This window comes from Leptodactylus fuscus, chromosome 3 (genome assembly GCF_031893055.1).
Source record: "Leptodactylus fuscus isolate aLepFus1 chromosome 3, aLepFus1.hap2, whole genome shotgun sequence".
Classification (NCBI taxonomy): Eukaryota; Metazoa; Chordata; class Amphibia; order Anura; family Leptodactylidae; genus Leptodactylus; species Leptodactylus fuscus.
The window spans coordinates 51,138,293-51,159,096 of record NC_134267.1 but is presented as its reverse complement, the minus strand read 5'-3'; the positions used below and the strand labels follow the sequence as shown (position 1 = coordinate 51,159,096).

At 37.9% G+C, this 20,804-nt stretch overlaps 1 protein-coding gene across 2 annotated transcripts in view; it reads right to left on the bottom strand.

Moving 5' to 3' along the window:
- Positions 1 to 236: 236 nt before the first annotated feature.
- BCL11A (BCL11 transcription factor A) overlaps positions 237 to 20,804 on the bottom strand; it is a 117,998-nt gene continuing 97,430 nt past the window's right edge. Inside the window, exons 3-4 of one of the 2 annotated variants that reach the window (XM_075267576.1) lie at positions 6,238 to 7,977; positions 237 to 1,694 (exon numbers count right to left, since the gene is read on the bottom strand). In XM_075267576.1, coding sequence (XP_075123677.1) covers positions 1,630 to 1,694; positions 6,238 to 7,977 — 1,805 coding nt within the window. In that variant the 3' untranslated portion in view covers positions 237 to 1,629. Of the gene's footprint in view, positions 1,695 to 5,957; positions 7,978 to 20,804 lie in introns of both variants that reach the window. The other variant, XM_075267575.1, reaches the window with a different exon arrangement.

Below are 20,804 nucleotides of genomic sequence, written 5' to 3'. Positions count from 1 at the left end.
TGAACTTGGAGGTGTCATTATTCTTGTTGCGGTCTCGCAGATCATCTCCAGTATTTATCTTGTATACTGTACTCAATAAACGTAGTATACAATTTAAGGTAACAATTTCCAACTTTAGAATTCATCATGGATAACGCGCTTCGTTCACCGTAGCCTGTGATTTTAGGTAACAAGCATTGATTTTTTTATTTTATTTTTTTCCTTTTTGAAAAAAAAATTAAATAACGAGAAAAAAACAGGCCTAAATCTTTACAGTTTATTGTGTCAATTTAATTTCTTTTGTGTTTCGGCCTTTTTAAAGGCAAATGTAGAATGTATATTAACAATGATTCCTGGAATATACTTTCAGTATATAACAACAGTTTACATCACATTAAATTCACCCAAAATGGGTAACAATTAACAGAAGAACTGGCAGATTTGTTTTACCCTACAATATGTTATTCTGTACAAACTGCATTAAAAGGAACCCCCCTCCTGTTGTATAATGCAAGCAATATTTAGAATTTCAGGCACTGATACTAGATCTCCTTTTATTCTGGATTTTATTGCGACTTGTAGGAACATAGAAGTGGAGTCAGACCACAAAGGAAAAAAAAAAAAAATTCCTTGTTGTACCAATGGTCTTCAGTATCTTTGCAGAAAATACCTTGAGTGATACTATTGTCCCAAGAGCTTATACAAGATTCTAAAATGACCCTTTTTCTTCTAAAGTATTTTTTGAAGTTGGCCTCAAAAACCTAACAGTAAACAGTTAAGGGTTACCACATTTTTTTTTCGACATAGAAATATATTTATAAAATTTTCTCTGGACACTAGGTCATGCTTGCATGAAATTTTACAGCAGCTTAAGAACACATTATGGGTGCCATATAAATCTGGTGCAGATTTCTAACAAACTTGAAAAGGCCTCAATGGTTCATGGTTTTTATAACACCATTAATTTATCACACAGTTAGAAAATGTCACACTTTGTATTACAATTTTTTTTTTTCCTTTAGAGCTCGGAGTACAACATGCCATTTGTAAATTATGTTCTTGTTGACTAGGTTTTAAAGCCCCAGTTATTGAGGCCGTACTGTATATTATCTCTTAAATAAGGGTATCATGAAGTCCTAAAAAGACCAAGATTGCCTAGGCCTGTCATTTTCAATGGGAATTCTCCATCTCAGTCCAGCATACAATAAGTTGAAATAACAGTAGCTACTTGTACAGTGTTATTTTTTTTATTCTGCAAAATGTGCATTTGATTTCCAAAAATTTTGTGTGAAATAATGATGTTGATGCAAATTTTTATATCTTCACAAGACTGGGATTACATCTTAAATCCTGTGCTGGCTTTTTGTGGCTATTTGTCTTTAAAAAAAAAAAAAAGTCAAAGTCATGTCAATACAGGGAAGTAATGTACTCTAAGAGCATTCCTGCTAGGTGCAATGACCAATAATACTCAACTACAAGTGTAATACATAGAGGTCAGGTTGAAGGATTTTTTTTTTTTCATTTACAATACGTTGGCCTGTTCATATTAACGCGATCGTCTTCTCCTTTGTCTTCTGTTCTTCCAAATCTAGGTGTTATTATTTCTGGCCAAATTGGTATGCATATTTGTTTACACTTTTGCATATCTTTTCAGACTTCTTGCCATATAAATTTGATTGTTCTGTCCTTAGATTTAAAGATGCTGTATTTTCCCCCTAGAAAAAAGGGATACAAATCACACTCTTAGTAAATAAAAAATGCACTACCATAAAGACATGGGGAACAAGAAGATTACAAACCATTATGCATAAAAAGAAAACAATATTGTGTTCTTTTTTTCCTTTTCTAATTGTGTGGCAATTTTTTTTTTTTTGCCAGAAATTTATAAGAAAAAAAAAAAAATTTACAGTACACAAAAAATACAAATAGAAGCCATATGGATGGTAATGCATGCGCGGTTTGTAAAATGGAAAACAAATATGGGGACTGAAGGAAGAACAAAAAAAACTGACATTGCAGGCAACTATTAATTAATAATTTGTACAGATAGAAAAAAAATAGTGAAGCCGGTGAAATGTGGGTTGATGTTGTGGTTATGTTTTAGAAAAATTTCCAACTGGTATGTAAAATTGGATTATCAATTTTAAGCACCAATTTTTTTACTCAATTTACTTTGAATTTTTTTCATTGTGACTTAATTTTTCTTTTTTCTAACTAGTATGTAAAATTGTAAATTATTGTATTTATTTTTTTACCTTTTGAATTTTTTTCATTGTGACTTTTTTTTTGCTATGTGTTTTAAGCCTATGAATTCTAACTTAAAAAAGGAAGAACCATTGTAAGTGATAGAAAAAATCTATGTATCAAGGTTATCAATGTAGAATATGTATATATTTATGAATAGTGTTCTTATTAGTAACTATGATGCAACGTGTAATTAATAAAATTATTTAATTTGCTTTCCATGGTATTTCTTCCCACGCTATATTTCATAATAGTATCAAATAAGGTCACAAGAGTCTGATGCTGTGTATTTTATTACTTTTTTATTTTTCAATAAAAGGGACAAAATGGGTATATGAACAGGATAATGCAGACAACTGCCAAAAAAACACAGACAGTGGTTTCTCCAATAGAAATTAACAGACCAGAAACAAATACAATAAAAGCCAGGTTTGCATGACCTTTGGTCATTGAAATAAAATAAAAAATAAGAAAAATATTAAAAAAAGATCAAAATATGTGCCTCCGTTTTAAACATAAGCACATGACCAATAATAAATAGTGACTCCCATAGTAAAAGATAAAATTTCAAGTTACGACAAACAGCTTTCATTACAGGAATAGAAAAGGCCAATAACAAAATATTCTACATTGCCATTTACAAAAAAGAAAAAAAGTCTTGACTTGAGTGATCTTCCACTTTAATATGCTTTGCATATGATTTTTTTTTTCCCCCAATCTAAATATAAAGCACCATTTAGTTTTTGGCAATGAAAAGAAATAAAATGTGTTTCTTTTACTGCATATGAAGTTTTGATGCTGGAATGTAGGTGGAAAAAAGGGACAGAAAGCACGCTACAGAACAAACCAATGCCATCAGCTTGCAGTACTGTGTACAGTATGGCAGCAAGAGAGAAGAACGAAATAAAAAGATATGTACAGCCCTCTGTAAGACGGCTTTTTTGCATGACATTCTAATCGGTATTCCCAAGTCGCCATCATATGGCTTCTGTACTGTACAATGTCACACTCGATTTTTTTTTTTTTTGAATTTTTTTTTGTTTTAAAACATACAAATAATTTGCACTATATTATCCTGCCGAAATAAAAAAAAAATATATTTATATATATATATATATGTATATATATACTGTGGCAGCCTGTGTTTTATTCCACTACCATAAAAAAAGGTACATCGATACCTTTCCAAAAAAGAACAAGTAACTGTTAAAAATACAAGCTTCAATATAAATACTATAGTTCCTACTCTAGATGAACATTGAAATTCAAATACCATTCTAAAAGTACAGAAAAAGAAAGACAATAGATGTGTTTTAGCATAGGAATCAACAGGAGTGTGCATTTCCCTAGATTTAAGTACTATATAATATGGAACCTTTTTCCCAATGCACATTTATAAACAACCTGAAAAAAACCAGGATATATCCAAGGCATAGAAATTCCTCTACCATTTTATTTGCAATGAATATTACGTCTTCGACAAGACAATGAAGCCCTAAAATACAATTCCCCTAAACAAAAGGTTTGTTTCGTAATTAAAAAAAAAACAAAAAACAAAAAAAAAACACAGAAACATTTATATTTAAAACGGTTTTTGTACACCAAAAATACCCCTGTACTGAAAAGGCCAAGGCGATCATTATTTTGTAAAGTACATGTGGTCTGTTTCCTTTCACAGCATTGTCTACATGGTTTCAGCATATCTGTAAGTCAAGTACATAACTGGCAGAGTATATATATACATGCATACTTGTATGTATATATATCTTTTTTTTATTCATTTATATCTATGTAGGTGTATATGTCTGTATGTGCATGTATTTGCATATACATACATCTTTTTATATACTTATATATTTATATATATATAGCTTTTTTGCAACATTTCCCTTATATGTAAGCCTGTAAACAGGGAAAATTGTACAGTGCATTAAAATGTATCTGAGCATTCTTTATACTCAACCACAGTACCTCTGATTAAAGGGAAGGTACACACATTTCTGGAAGAGTCAAGTGCTATTTGAATACCAACCGGGGCGGATAGTAGCTTAGTATTGAAACAATGAATCTGTAGAATTGTAATAACAATAGACAGTGCAAAGAAAGAAAAAATAGCAATAGAAATGTATTATTGGGTAGAATTTATACTTTTATGCATGTCTTTCCTATTTTTTTTTTTTAAGGGGGTATTTTTTGAGACAAGCCTTGAAGGTTCGTAGTTAATCATCATTATATTTACCTTATATGCCTGGTTTTCATGGTACACATTGACTATGTCACGATTGTGCCACTTGATAGCATATCATTATTACCTAACATACCATACAGTACAGAATTTGCAACATTGCTATGGATTGTCCATCGGACAATCGCTAATAATTTACTTTGAATTTCTTTACATTTTGCAAACAAAAAAATTCTATATTATAATACAGTTAAACTTTTTTTCATAGAATTCTAGCTCAACTTTAATTGAAAGGGGTTTTCCGTGGAAAAAAAAGATATTGATGGCCTATCCTTAACGTATTGTTATTGGTGAGGGTCCCTGTGATAGACCGATACAACTTCACATAGATGTCCTATCCTAAACACAAAAATCAGCAGTATCAGGGGGGCTCAATGCTGCGGTGCCTGGTACGGTGGCTCAGCCACATTCACATTGTGGTACCCAGTACCGCTAGACATAAGGACATTGAGCCTGGATACACACTTAAAGGGGTGCGGTACCCACTTTAGTGCTAGTGCCCTTTCTTACTGTTGATCATTGGAGCCTCCAATCATCTTAAGCATAGGACATATATGTTTTTTTTTTTTCCTGGAAACCCCCAAAACCCTAAGGTTTAACTGGAAATAAGAATAATATTCCTTCAATTACAATTAATATAATAAATATCATGAAAAAATGATGATTAACTAGGACAGACTGGGTAATATTTTAGGTAGCCTCAGTTATAAGAAATACAATATATTATAATTATACATTAGATCAATGGAGACCTACATATATCCAAGTTGAATTAAGCTACATGTTTATTTCAACATAGGAAGAACCATTGACATGGTTTCAAATAGACTGAAGGCACTCAGATATGCTTCATTTAAACCAAATGATAGAACAAATTATTATTATTTGAAGGCCTTTTTTATGTATTTTTGTTGGTTTGCTTCTTATGCCATAATATTTGCTTCTTAAAAACACTAAAAAGTAACCCCTGGCATGAGGAGATGAGGTTCCACCAGCATTTGCAGCACTATAATACCTGTCCCTGGAAGTCTGGTGAAGAGATGTTCCCTCCGCACATCAGAACACAAAACTGTACATGATATGTATTGCAGAATGTATGCAGCATGGTCACTTGTCAGCACAGAACTGGAAACAGTAATGTTTGTTTTGCAACTAATTCAGGGACAAATGAAAATAGCTAGAACATACCAAACATGCTGTCTATTATATAAAAAAAATAAATTTAGAAAAAACAACATACACAACATGTAAATTATTGCACAAGAGAAAGGCTCAAAGTTTGCGTAAAATGCAATAGTATTGCCCCAATAAAGAACATGCATTCAAACGGTGAGAACAAAAAAAAAAAAAAAAGAAAAAAAAAAATTAGAAAAAAAAAAAGAAAAATCAGGAGTGCTAGTGATAAGCACGGTCTTGTATCCTTAGCTTTCATTATTTTTTTTTATCACAAGGGACTAGAAAAAAATCTACATGGGGTTTATCGATATACCTCTATTCAGTTTTTATATCATTATTCAAGACTCGATCACTGTGCCATTTTTTCATGTGTTTCTCCAGGGTACTGTACACGCTAAAAGGCATCTGACAAATTTCACATTTGTAAACGTCCTTTCCCACCTGACCATGTGTTTTCATGTGCCGGGTAAGTTTGCTACTCTGCGCGCAGGCGTAGTTGCAAAGCTCACACTTATATGGCCTTTCACCAGTGTGGCTCCTCCTGTGAACAGTAAGGTTACTACAGTTCTTGAAGATTTTTCCACAGTACTCACAAGTGTCGCTGCGCTTGCCCTCTTTTGAACTGGGCCTTCCAGGCCCTGGGCCACTAATATGGGGAGTACTTCCTCCACTTCCTGTGCCACTACGGCCTGAAATCCCTCCATCCATCTCCCCTGGAGGTGTAGAAAAACGTAAACTACCATTTTCAGATGAGTGCTCTGAAGAGGAGGCAAATGGCGATTGTCTAGAGTCTCCAAAAGTGAGGAATGGATCTTTTAGCTGCCTAGATGCGGCATAGCCAGCAAGCCACTGGGAGTAAACATTTTCTGTGTTAGGCATAGCTGCAGCAGGGAGGTCAAATTCCTTCTCAAGTTTTATGCGTTTAGAAAAAGGACTCATGGAACTTGGACTACCAAGAAGCAATTTTTTTGACAAGCCTCCTGAAGCAGATTCACCAGGTGAACAACCCCTCCCATTAACAGTACCACCATCTATACGGTCTGATTCTCCTGCCACTGAGTCTTCATCACAAGTGTCTCTTTGAGCTTCTGGTTCTGATAAATGCCCTCTTTTATGTTTATCAACCAACGCCTGATGAAAGGCATCACTAAAGTGATGCATTGCACCAAGACCCACGCTTTGCATGACGTCAGGCATAGATCGGCTTTCCTCACCAGATCTGGAGTTGTTTTCGTGGTGACGAGCAGCTTCAAGATTTAGGGCAAAACTATAATCCGGCCTACTGTCTGTTTCAGTCAAATCCTCCTCCTCCTCCTCTTCTTCCTCCTCTTCCTCCTCCTCCTCCTCTTCCTCTTCATCCTCATCTCCATTCTCTGGGATCATGTTTGGATCATTTTCACTTTTGAACTTGGCCACTACAGACTTGAGGGCATTGCTTGCACTGCCAACTAAATCACTGGTTCCTGGCTCGGGAGAACTGGCCGTGGAAAGACCATCATCTGATTTAACTGTCATTGGGGAGGATTTATGCATGTGTGTTTTCATGTGGCGTTTTAGTTTGCTAGCCTGCGTACATGCATGGTCACACAGGTTGCATTTATAGGGTTTTTCTCCAGTGTGGCTTCTACGGTGTACTACTAGATTGCTTTGAAATTTAAAAGTTTTCCCACAAAATTCACAAGATTTTGATTTAACAGGAGGCTGTGAAGGAGGAGGTACAGACTGAAGAGGAGGGAGGGGTGGAGTTGCCAAAAATGGTGGTTTGCTGCTGGACTGGAATGGCTGCAGTAACCTTTGCATAGGGCTTGGCCGGTTCGGTGACAAAGGGGGACTGGAACTGGAAGTGTTACCAGCTAGCTCTCTAAGTCTCCTTGAAAAATCCATTGCTGGTGGTTCCATAGCCAGGGGGTTAAGTCGCAGTACCCTGTCAAAGGCACTCGGGTGGTGTGTTGCGAGAGCCATTTCTTCTGCACCCAGACGTTCTATACGGTGTGGATCCAAATGATGTCTTGGTGGGGGGCTAAATAATGGGGGAGTTGGTGGGAATCGACCCTCAGATAGACCAGAAGCCTCTCTTGATACTGATCCAGGGATTCTCAATAGGTTAAAAGGATTATTGTCAGCAATATGAATTCCATGGAGTGGTGGCTGTGAAGGACATTCTGCACCCAGTCCTGATGGAATGCCTACCCGGGGTGTAAGAGGACTGCCATGTTCACTTTCCAGATAGATTCTGAAGCCGTGAGTGTTCTGTGCATGTTGCAGGAGAAACCATGCACTGGAGAATGGCTGTTTACATGTTGTACATGTATAGCTGCTGGGCTCATCCTTGCCTGAAAAACAGCACAATAGTAACATCAATTACTGATCAATCACATGCTCAAACTGATATAAAAAATAAAATAAAATCTATATTTATCTTTTGTAAAATCAATCAGTTGTAGTAATAATTATTTTCAGGTCAAGAGAAATTTCACACACAGTTGGGTAAATATATTATTGTTTTTGCCCTACAATTCTGGTACCTTTTTACCTTAATTTGCTCTTTTTTTGTGAACACCAAATTTATATTGTGATGTGTGCCATTTTTTATTTGTACTCAGTGTTTCGTTTTGGAAAACTGACTTGCTATTTAGATTATGCATAGTTGCATCCCAAATTCACTATATGTGATTTTATTTCCACTTCTAACTTTGCTTCGAAAATGCACCAAAAATCCTTAGTGCCCTAGAGAATTACCCCAAGTTTATGATGTAGAATTTTTATAAATTTGTCGTAAAAAAAATCCCTACAAAAAAAAATCAGTCAAAATTGGCAAAAAATGCATTCATAATACATCTGCCCCATTTTTTTGGAGCTAGGCCAGAAATGGATCCAGCAAGTAGAAGAAGTTCTCTAAGGCTAAGGCCCCACATTGCGGAAACGCAGCTTTTTTTGTTGAAGACTTTGATGCGGTTTTTTGGATCGAAAGCCAGGAGTGGATTAAGTAGAAGGTAGTATAAGATCTTCCTATATATTTCTCATTCGTATTCTTGGCTTTGGCTCAAAAAAAAAAAAAAAGCTGCAAAATCTGCAACAAAAAAAGCTGTGTTTCCGCAACATGGGGCTTCAGCCTTAATGTATTCCCTCTGAACCCACTTCTGGCTTTGACTAAAAAATTCTGAAAATCTGCCACACAAACTGTGTCACTTTTTATACACACACATTAAAAAATATACTGTGTGAAACCACTCTTATTGAGATAAATTTTTAGGATGTTGCCAAAAGTACCATATGACAGTACTGTGCACCTTGTTAAAGTCATATTTTTGCATTCACTAAAATATGTGACATTGGGAACTGCTACTTGGCTACTGAAGACGTTTGGTTGCCTGCCAGGAAGTTTACTGTCAAAAAAGGATAGCCTGTATATCTGTAAATAGTGTCATGTTAGGGAGCAGAAAATTAAACTATATTCTAAAAAAAATCCTAGAAAAAAAAGTGACTCAATGATTAACACTGTTGTCTTGCCGCACAAGAGTTAATTAGAGTAAGGACAATGTTCACAGAACGTTTTTATGTATTCCATGTATAAGGCCGGTTGCAGGCGACTGTGCTTCCAGTCCATCCGTGTGCCGCCCATGCACCAGCCGCACTTCTGCTGCCCCTTTCATTAAATGAAAAATAAAGCATGGCCATAAAATAGGACAGAAATAGGACATGTAATTCACAATCATGTGTACGTGCCCATAGAAATGAATAGTTCATGGTGCTATCCGGGAAAACCTTGGATAGCAGACTGATTTTGGCCACAGTCGTCTGCAAGAGGCCTAAGGTTGAGTTTTTTGGTAGTTGGTTTCTCAATGTTCCCTCCCTACTACATACCAATAGGTTTATAGACTTCCTGTAAGGTTCACCCGAGTAGATTGTGAGTACCATTGGGTACAGGGGCTGATGATGGCAATCTTGGTACAACACAGTGGAAAACGTTAGAACTTTATAAGTAAGGGCCCCTTCACATGGCGTAAGTGCTCGGCTCATTCAGAGCTGTACACGCGAGCGCTTCTAAACACTTCCCATTCACTTCAATGGGAGCGCTCGTAAAGCCGGCTTTACGCGCACTCCCATTGAAGTGAATGGGAAGTGTTTAGAAGCGCTCGCGTGTATGGCTCGGAATGAGCCGAGCGCTTACGCCGTGTGAAGAGGCCCTAACAGAAAATAAGTTGGTTCTAAACTCCAATTCCTTAGCAGATCTCTTATACAATCTTATGAGTGTTTTTGTAACGACTACCAATTTCTGAATGAATCAAGTCAGTAATGCAAACTTGTGGACATTTGTAATGGTGATAATGGTTATAAAGAATACACAAACATATAAAATTTGAGCAGTTTCAAACATTTGCACTCAAGAAAATTTAAGAATATATCAGGGAACCAAAAACAAAAAGCGACTCAGGCGACCAATGGCTCACAAAAACAGCATCGCAGAGATAAGAAGACTCCCAGTGCAATAGTACTATACTTGGCCTGACCTGTAATTTACTTTGCAATGCATTTTAATCTCATTAAATGTATCCTGCTCTTGGATAAATCTCTTTACAAGATTAGATCATACAGAATGAAATTAGGTTTTAAACATTTGCTTAATATGAAATGTGAAAAGTAGCTAGATTTTATAATAAAATACTGTTGACATTACAGTTGCATTGTGCAGTCACCTTTTGCCAATATTTATTGCAATATATTAATTTCATTCCAGCAAAAGAGACAGACTGTCCACACTATTGATATAATAATTCATACAAACTCCTTTGTCCTTCCGTTTCTGTACCCGGCCACAAACCCATAGTAGATACCTCCTTCATAGTTCTTGTACATCTGTAGAAATATTGAAATGTAGTAGATACCACCTGCACAATTGTACCATCTTTGTATAACTATATAATGCCCTTCACGTAAACCAGTTGGTAATCTTGAAGGTCTTATAAATACAGAACATTTTTCCTAAGAAGCCCCATTAAAATTAGTCACTGAAAAAGACTGGGCAAGTCATGACACCTACACAAACTATAGTACTATGGCTTTGTGTAGGCTCTCCTTCATTTACAAAAATTTCCTCCTCCCACCATGCTGGTATGGTATCATGGCTGGCACTTGGATACAGAAATAATAGCTAGCTACGGTATATTAGGAATGTAAAACTAAAGATGTGGCCCATTACTTATGGCAGAACACCGCCCTGTGTGATCAGGGTTGTACTGCTGAAAATAAGTGCAGTGGAATGGGGGGGGTAAAATCACAATCGCAATAGTTTCTCCCGCATTCACTTTGCATGAGCCTATGTAATATGAATGTGTTTATCCCTGGTCAGTATCTGCATCTACACAGGACCACCTCTTTCAGAAGACCACCACCTCATCCACACCAGATTTCCTGTAAAAGATTTTAAGGTCCACCAATATTATACATAGTGGCTGTCTTCTTTAAGAACACCAGTCACTAAGAAGACCACTTTCAGTGCAGTTTTTGGACCCAGAATAGGACACATAATAATGAATCCCGTCAAGCAGAAGACATACCTATTTGGAGGTGACTTTGTAGCCATCACTTACCGCTGAACACTATGGGGCTGATTTTTTCATGGATTGTGCCCCAAACCATGAAAAAAGTCACACATTTTTTACACAAGTGAGAATTTATACTGAAAAACTGAGATTTTTTTGTGATTTGCATCTTTTTGTGTTTTCCTCAATGGTGCAAGGCAGGGGGTTGTCTAGACAGATGCCATTGACCCTGTTATATTTATCATTATTTACAGAAATTTTCAAGTATATTTGATTCACGGTCCCCATGGATCCCAGAGGATGAGCGTAATATATGACGAGGTGTGAACCTCATTATAAATTAGGTGCAAATCCGGTGGTGTAAGGATTATCAAGACAGGCATGGACGATGCTGGTCCAAGGCCTGGTTCACATCTGCATTCAGGCCATTCCGTTCCCTTCTCCACATGAAAAATGCGGAGAGAAAAGTCCTTTTCTCTCTGCATTTTTTTCATGCAGAAACCCAGCGGAAACCACATGGACCCTATTACAGTTTATGGGGTCCGCAGGTTTCCTGAGGTAACCACTTTTGTATGTGGATTAGGTTTCTGTTTGGGTCGTCCCCAAGTGGACCCCTGAAGGAAAACCCATGCACAGATGTGAACCAGGTCTTAATAAATCATCCCCTATACTTTATAAGCGGACTGATAAATATTACGAGGTAGGCCCAAGGTTCTCTAATCCGGTACCACAAGTTAAAATAGAGTTAATGTGAATATACTATTGTTCATCCCATTTCTACTTTACATGAGCAGGAAAACCGAAAGCCTCCATTTATTATATAATGAACATTCAGTGCACAGTACTTGATGATTACAGTTTAGTCTTTCTGCTGGCGATATCAGAAGAGAAGTACGGTAATGTATTAATAATAATGTCAATGAGAGGAGTTGTTAACCTGGACTTCCATATAACATTAAGAGAGCTGCTTTGAAAATGGTAATTATCAGTAGCCAACTAACAGCAAATAACGCATTACTGTTACTCCTCGCTCCCGGATTTCTCGCAGCCGCCACCGCCGCCGCTGCTTAGATTCTATTATACTAAGCGGCCTCTCTGCATTCCTCAACTTCACACCATCAATAAATGTGCTACTTGCCATAATCAAGTAAATTACTTTGTTCAGACCATCTTCAACTGCCTAAAGATCAGGATTGATCTATGTGGCAGAATTATGTTTCCATTGATTTGCAGGAGTGTAAAATGTTCATTTGCTTTGAAGAAATAAAAATCATTTTTAATTTTGCGATTTGCGATAAGGGCTCTTTATTATCTTACTAAACAACTCCAAAAAATAGCGGGGTCAGCTGTTATAAAAAGTGTATACAAATGTTACTGGTTGGTGGTAGATGTGGGCCCGGTCTATTTCTTTTAAGTCTTACAAAGAATAACATTTACTTCAAAGGTTTTAACCGTTAAATGCATTTTACTGGCATAGATTTAACTAATGCTCATAATAGTTCTGCGCACACTCAGCAAATGTCACCTAACTACAGTCACTTTAATTCCGGAGCATAAAATGACACCAGCTCAATCCCGATGAGACAAAATAAACCTGATGCAATGATAAATGGAAGATAAAATTGCTAGGTGCTCTGCAAGTGACTTGGAATTCATTTAATTTAAATACGTCTTTCTTCAGACTTAGATTCCTTTAATGCATGTCCTTTCCAAAGCTGCAAGTGATAACATTGTGCAACACAAAGAGCCATTTTTTACATAAAGTCCTGTGAGGACAATCACCGTGTGACCCCGAGTGATGGCAAAACCAGGTCAATGGACACATTAAAGTGGAAGTTAGTAAATAAAGTGACTTGTTCAGCCAAGCATGAGTTAATGATATACCAGGAAAGCGTATCGCTCAAAACTTTATTGATCAGTATGAACTTTTCATCCTGACCAGACATCCTCTAAATAAATAGCCTAGATAGCAGCGATGATGACACTCCAAGTGCGAAACAACCCTCATTCTAGCAATGGTGTTTGTACAAAAGCTCAGATATGATCTGCATCTGCCTCATATCTATCTATCTATCTATCTATCTATCTATCTATCTATCTATCTATCTATCTATCTATCTATCTATCTACTTATACCTGTCTCCCTACCTATTGTCTGACTATCTGACTATCTGCCTATTTATCAATCTATTTATATAACAGCCTAAATCTATTTATTCACCTGTCTATATATGAGACAGCTATATACCGTATATAAGTGCCTCCACATGGCACTTTATCATGCTACGTTCATACAATCGCTTGGGTTACCATTCTTTGGTTTGAAAAACAGAAACCCTATCCACTTATAAAGCGGTGGCCCATGGAAGACTGTAGACCCCATAGACTATAATTGGGTCCACCTGGTTTCCGTCCGAAATAAGCAGAGAGAAAAGTACTGCTTGCAGAACCTTTCTCTCCGCATATTTTAAGCGGAATAGGGAATTGAGTCCCCGAACACTAGTGTGAATCAAACCTTAGGGTCTTTTCTCACTGCATTTGTAATATACTGTGAGAAGGTGACAGACAGAGTGCTGGAATCTCGCTATATCTCCCTCATGTTTTTAACTTATGTTTGGTCCAGTGCGAGTCTTGAGTAGGCCTCAGCTCCAGGTGTAAGTCCTTGGCTCATTACTGGGCCAGAAAAGGCAGCAGATCCATGGAGTGAAAGGAGGTGTATGGTTCTGTCCTGTAATCCTGAGACCGGTGAGACAATATTGCTCTTTTTTTGTTTGTGTAGATGGTAGTAAGCCACATATATAGTTAGGTTAACCTTACTGTTTAGTAAGTCACTCGGACAAGCAGGTTTTTATTCTGTTTTTACCTGAAGTTAAGGCTGTATTTTGCTTATTTTGTGTCTGAAGTCAAGGTTTATTTATTTTCCTGTTTTTCTAAATAAACCAGTTTGCTGCATATTTTGTGTCCGTCTTGGCTGTTTGGGTCCGCACCACTGCTTCTACCGAGCTACCTTCCCCACATATTCTAAGAACAGTGGTGCACAAAATAGAGCTGTTTTGGCCTCCACTTGACAGTATATGAATACATATGGGTTTTTTTGCTGTCTACAATAGCACAACAGGAGTGTCCAGTAAAAAGCCTTGACAGACACTGATAACACAATATTATTATCCTTAGGCTATGTTCACATGGAAGACTTTGCATTTGCATCAGCTCCAAATTCCTCCCTGAAAGCAGTTTCCATTCATTTCAGTGAGAGGAAGACGCTGATTTTTTTTCCTTTAGATGTTTTTTTCTTCTAGCAGAAAAAACATAAAGCATCCTGCTCAATCCTCAAGCAGATTCCACCTGATAACTCTAATTGAAAAGAATGGGAGGCTGAGGACTCATGTTGCGGTAACACAGCCTTTTATGTTGCAGATTTTGCTGCGTATTTTTTGAGCCAAAACCAAGAGTGGATTGAGGACAAGGTAGAAATATAAGAACTTTCTATATATTTCCCATTCTTTTGATGGACATTCTTGGCTTTGACTCAAAAATCGCAGCAAAATCTGCAACAAAAAATGGGCCTCAGCCTGAGAAAAACATGGAAACACATCGCAGTTTTCCCTGCAGCATTTTCACAGTGCATTTGTGGATGGAATATGCTAGAATCCAATCTACTTTGCAGTGACTGTAAAACACAGTATTTCTTGCTGTGGCCAAACCGTGGTGTTTACACTATGTGGGACCCCGGCCTAAAGTTGATTGTGTAAAGTGGAAAAACAAAAAGTGTTTCTTTTATACAACTGAATGAAGCTCCTCCATTGACTTCTATAAGTACGTACAATGGCCCTGTGCAGCTACTAAGCGTCATGTTTGGACAGTTATGTCACATAAGCTAGATTTTTTGCGAGGCATACGCTACCCCATAGCTCAGGGGTGAACCATTTGTTTCTGCTGCCTGAGGCAGACGTCAGAAAGCCGCCCCCACCCCCTGAGCTGAAGGGGGCAGCGCGTGGCCGCGTGAATGGGGCGAGGCCGAGCTGAGGGGGCGGGGCTGAGCTGAGGGGGCGGGACCGAGCAGAGCGAACGTCTTAACAGGTAGAGAGCAGGCATGGAAAGGACCTGCTCTCTGCCTGAGCGTGAGGGGCGGCCGCTGGAGCAGCGCTGCTCCAGTGGCCTCCCCAATCCACCGCTCAGTGACAGTGACCCTAAGCCAGTCCAGGACAGCTTGTCCTGGACTGGCTTAGGTCAGCAAAAATGCCGCCCTCCCTGGGGCCCTGGCATAGCGCCGCCTGAAGCGGTCGCTTCAGGTCGCCTCATGGGAGGTGTGGCGCTGCCATAGCTATAAGGCTCCTGGTTCCCAGGAAAAAGGTCCTTATTAACCAATCAATCTCAGATAACTTATTAGTAAGAGGTAAGAATAGAAAATGGCCAAGCAGCCTTGTCAGTACTTAAATAGGTTGTCCAGGAATAGAAAAGCATAGATACTTATTTTCAGAAACAGAGCCACACCGGTCTGTGGGTTGTGTCTGGTACTGCAGCCTAGCTTCATTAAACTGCAATACCGCAAACATCCTGTGGACAAATGTGTCACTGTTTTATAAGTAATCAGGCTTTTTTTTTCTATTGAGTTTTGTCACTGGGAACTAAAAAGCCTTTTGATATTTTTTCATTCTTTATACATCACACCCAATTACAGGGGTGCAAACTCATGAATAAAACAATTTCCAAATTTACATTATATGACCTGGAATATCTTTTATATTATCTTGCATTGTCACAACAAATTTCAGGTAATTTTAAAGTAAAAGAAAAAAAAAAGGTAAATTTTTTTTTTTAGAAATTCTAAACACATACAACAAAGAGGCACATGATTTTAGACACGAGGAATACAATATGCAACTGACTCAATGTCAGCCTCTGGCATGTCCATAGCCACCAGCCGTGGAATCAACCAAGAAACTGGGGCGCGAGCCAAAAGAGGAGAGAAGCAACATGAAACTACTGAACTATAACAAAAATGTTTCTTTGCCAACAGAATGCAAAACCAAAGTAAATTCCTCACGTGCCAACTAGCTGTAGAAGTCTTTTCCAAAATTGCCTCATCTGAAAACAAAATATTCTTTAGCACTTATTAAAATGTAAGGAATTCAGGTGCTTGTCTGGCCGCAACAAGTATCATGAGATACAGAATTAGCAGTTATATTTGTTAGTATTCCTAACTACTGATTCTAAGGAATATATTATATAATATATATATATATATATATATATATATATATATATGATGCCGTAAGAAAATCTCTGTCCATATCTGTCCATACACGTCAGATATCTGTCAACCATCAGCTACAGTATCCAAGATTGGCCAAGAATGCCTATGTTCTGAATGGGGAAAAAAATAAAGGTTCCGTAAGTCACCTATGGAACTGGCTTATGGAAAACTGTTGAGTCCTTCTCTTACCCGATATGCCGAGAGAGGCCACCATACACATTAGAGGGTGAGTTCCCTTAGCTAAATGACCCCATTGTGGGGTCAGACAAATACTAACACTGATACGTAACTATATATTTACTGTTTGTAATTTTGCTACAATCGAATAAGATAAGTCAATATTCTGTGACACCCATGGAAATGAGATCCTAAATTCAGGTTGACCCCACTAGCATAGCTCATTCTAACCCTTCTTCCTAAGCTCTATCCAATAGTTACTATGCCATTATCTCTTATAGAAAGAACATACACTCCTTACACCATTCGTTGTTGTGTAATAAATATCTGTACTTGATCTTTAATTTAGAATAACTTTCAAGGATAAAATTTAAATGAACATTTCTTTGATTTAAAAAACCCTATTTTTCGAATAAACTCACCATATAGGGACTAGACCCATAGATAGTGTGGAGTTTCTTAACCCAGAAAAACCCAGACAACCCAATAATTTAAAATGGAACTGCATTGCTTCATTCCACCTGTGGGGGCACTGCAGGGAAACTGAAAACAAATTGGACCTGAATGCAGACCCCAGCACTGAGAAAGTTCATTATTGGGGGGCCCTTTAACAAATAAGAATTGTCTAAAGTGGGCAAACCTTTAATATTATCCCTATTATTCCATAGAGAATATGGCAATTAATAAAGACACTGATGTCATGTAATATACCAAAACCACTTATAGGCATTAAGAAAGAAAAAAAAAAACATTTTTGTAGGACACTTATCTTGGCTGTAAAGCATATCATGGCCTCCATTTAATAATTTTATCAGCCAGAAATAAAAAATGAATAATTTTCCACACATCAAAGCATTTTTGCATATAGCAAAGTAATCTTTCTATCTAATCTTTGCATGCATACCAAATATATCCCCTGAGGCACAAAACATAGAACAAATGCTATCTCTTGACTAACAAAGAGGGAAAAAAGCAATAATAAACCATGAATCATAATGATGGAGGCCATATCCTGTCCTACAGAGATGAACTGAACCACCATAAAAAAATAGTCAGGTAGAGATATAGATGATCCCGATATACTATGGTACATGTGTATTTTGTGGTATTCAGTGGCTCAAGCCTTAGGTCTCACTTTTCACACCCGATAAGACAGCCGGGACATTGTTGGCAGCCGATTCAGGGGAGATGTGGTATTATTACATGGCAGCCATTGAAGTGTAATATATGAAAGACTTGTATGGTGACACCCATAGGTGATATTTACTATCCATATTGGTTCATTGAAAAAACTTCCACGTAGGTGAAATAATTCCCCTAATCCGTAAATGGGCAACATAGAGAGTCCTTAGAAGACAATCCCTTTGAGGCTGAGGTCACACTGAGGTTTTTAGACCGGATTTTGATGCATCCCGCGGCTAGTCGCAATTGGATGCCTGTGAAGTGCACTGGCATCCAGTTGTGTAATTTCACTCCAGATTAGGCCCAAATGAATGAGCCTAGTCAGGAGGGAGTCTCACACCGCGTATGCCGCGGCGGAATCCGCATCAAGATCAGGCAGCTCGCTTCTTTTTTCTGCGAGCGGGAAAAAAATGCTAGCAGAGAAATGAAGTGAATGGCTCCCATTGAAGTCAATAGGAGGCATTTTGTGGAGATCCGGTCCAAAAAACTCTGTAGTCCACTTGAGGACCCCTCGAACAGAATACTGAATGCATTAAAAAGTGGTTAGCTAAAAAAGAACATGGACCCAATAGACTATAATGGGGTCCGTGTGTTTTCCGCACGAATCATCCGGAGAGAAAAATACTGCAAGAAGCACTTTTCTCTCCGCATTATTCATGCGGACACTGCGTGGAAAACACACAGACCCCATTATAGTCTATGGGGTCTGTGTGGTTTGTTTGCTAACTGCTTTTTAATGTGTTCGGTATTCCTACGGAGGTCCCCTAGTGGACCCACTGAACAGAATATCGAAAGCAGATGTGAATCAGGCTTTAAACACCATCTAGGTTGGTAAAGATGTATGAAATTCCAACAGAATCAACATTTCACCCGTATATTAGGAAATCCTTATGTAGTGTCTGGAAGATCTCTTTAAGGCTGGTCTTACACGGCTGTAATATAAGTCCGCAAATGGTCCACAATTCAGGGTTTTCAATTGCGGACAATTTGCGGACACATTATATTCAATGCGGCCTCTTACACCACCGGACATTTTATACGTGGTGTGGCCGGGCCGCAACCGTGGTCTGCAATTTATAGGACATGTCCGTAATGGCCGTGAAATGTGGCACTGCACGGACTCGCCCATAGAACTCTATGGGCGAATGCGGCAGGACACGGACGTCTGCGGTGTCTATGTTGCCGATCAGCAAGACTACTGGTCTTCAATACGGTCGTGTACGACCAGCCTTAGACTTCATTACACATGACATACAGTATATTGGCTTTTGTGTCCTGTATTCCACATATCTTCATTACCAGTATATTATACAGTATCTGTAGTGTTTGCAGTATTGTGAATATTATCTGACCCCTCCTTACACTGTATATCATTCATTTTACAGTAAAAGAACAACATGGTAACATGGAGCAAGCAAGGCCGATGTGTGTAACCTTTTACATTGTACCAATTAACATTATAGACGAATCCAGACTGAAGACTCAATACTGTAGGCTCGGAGAGATCTCATTGTGTCACTCTCGTTATGTGTTCTATCATTTCCTATAATAGAATGTATTATGTCTTACATGTTCAAAATAAACATATTAAAATAGAGCCATATGGTTTTGAAGTAAAAGCACAAATACTAATACAAAATCACCCAATTAGGCTTTTCAGTTACTAATGCAATACAAAAGAACTCCCCAGAGTAGTCTGATGTAATGTGATGTTTAAGGCCACTTTCATCTCTGCTCCCAGGAATAGAAATTGCATTCTGCACTCTTAGTAATCATGACTGCTCTGCTGGATATAAACACTGGATACGTTTCAGTTAAAAATGGGATTTTTTTTTTATTCTACAGGATTTTAAACCTTACTTTAGGGACCAACATCAAAACATGTTCCTTTACTTATAAATGTTTCATTGTGGACAAGATTGTGCATGGCGGCCGCGTGTAAGATGTGCTTTATGATGGGTACCGCTATGATAGAGGCAAATGTATAGTCGTTAGAAAGGCAAAATTTTAATTTGAGATCATGTTAGATAAGAAAAGAATTTTCATCGGCTTTTTAATATTAAAGTGATGCACCATAAAGGGTCATTGCCGATCACTTCTCAGTGTAAAGTCAGACATTTGTCATTGATCACATATTTAAAAAAAATATATTAAATTGCGAACTCCATCTATATATTGCAGAAAAATCTGTGCAGCGGAAATGCTGCGACTTACAAAATGGTCACCATACAGTCAATTATATTTACGGAAACGCCAAGGGTTTCCCTATAGGTATAATTGAAGCAATCTCTGAGGACTTTTTGTGAAAAGCGCTGCGTGAAAATCCACAACGCGTTTCCACGTTGCGGAAAAGCAGCTTTTTTTTGTTGCAGATTTTGTTGCGATTTTTGAGCCAAACCCTGGAGTAGAATGAGCAGAAGGTAGAAGTATAAGAACTTCCATTATATTTCCCATTCCTTTTGTAGCCATTATTGGCTACAAACTGCAATAAATTCTGCAACAAAAAAAAGCTAAAGCTGCATTTACGCAACATGGAACATGCAACATTAGCCTTAATGGGGTTTTTTTTTTTACTAAGGATTAACTGCTCCTTGCTAAATTCTCCATACTGTGATGGACCAATCTCAGATGTCCTGAATGACAGCAACATAGCTCTATAGTGCTGAAGAAACCTAATGCTGACCAATCGTATACGTACTACCGCAAACTCCCTATAAAGACGCATGCCTGAGCAGCTGAACATGCCTGTTGAATTCAGTAAGGAAGCCATAGTACCAGCAACAATCACATACAAATGAGCCTACGTGCTTGGAAAACACAATAACCAGTACGGGTTCTAGGCTTCAGATCCTTACCAATCTCATTGAAGGCCTAAAGATATACTAAAGCTAGCCACACAGTCTTCATTCATGATTGTATCACCTGTCTATAGTCCATGATAAATATGTAAATGATATCTAATAGAGGGGAAAAAACAAATCATTCATGAATACAAAGGATG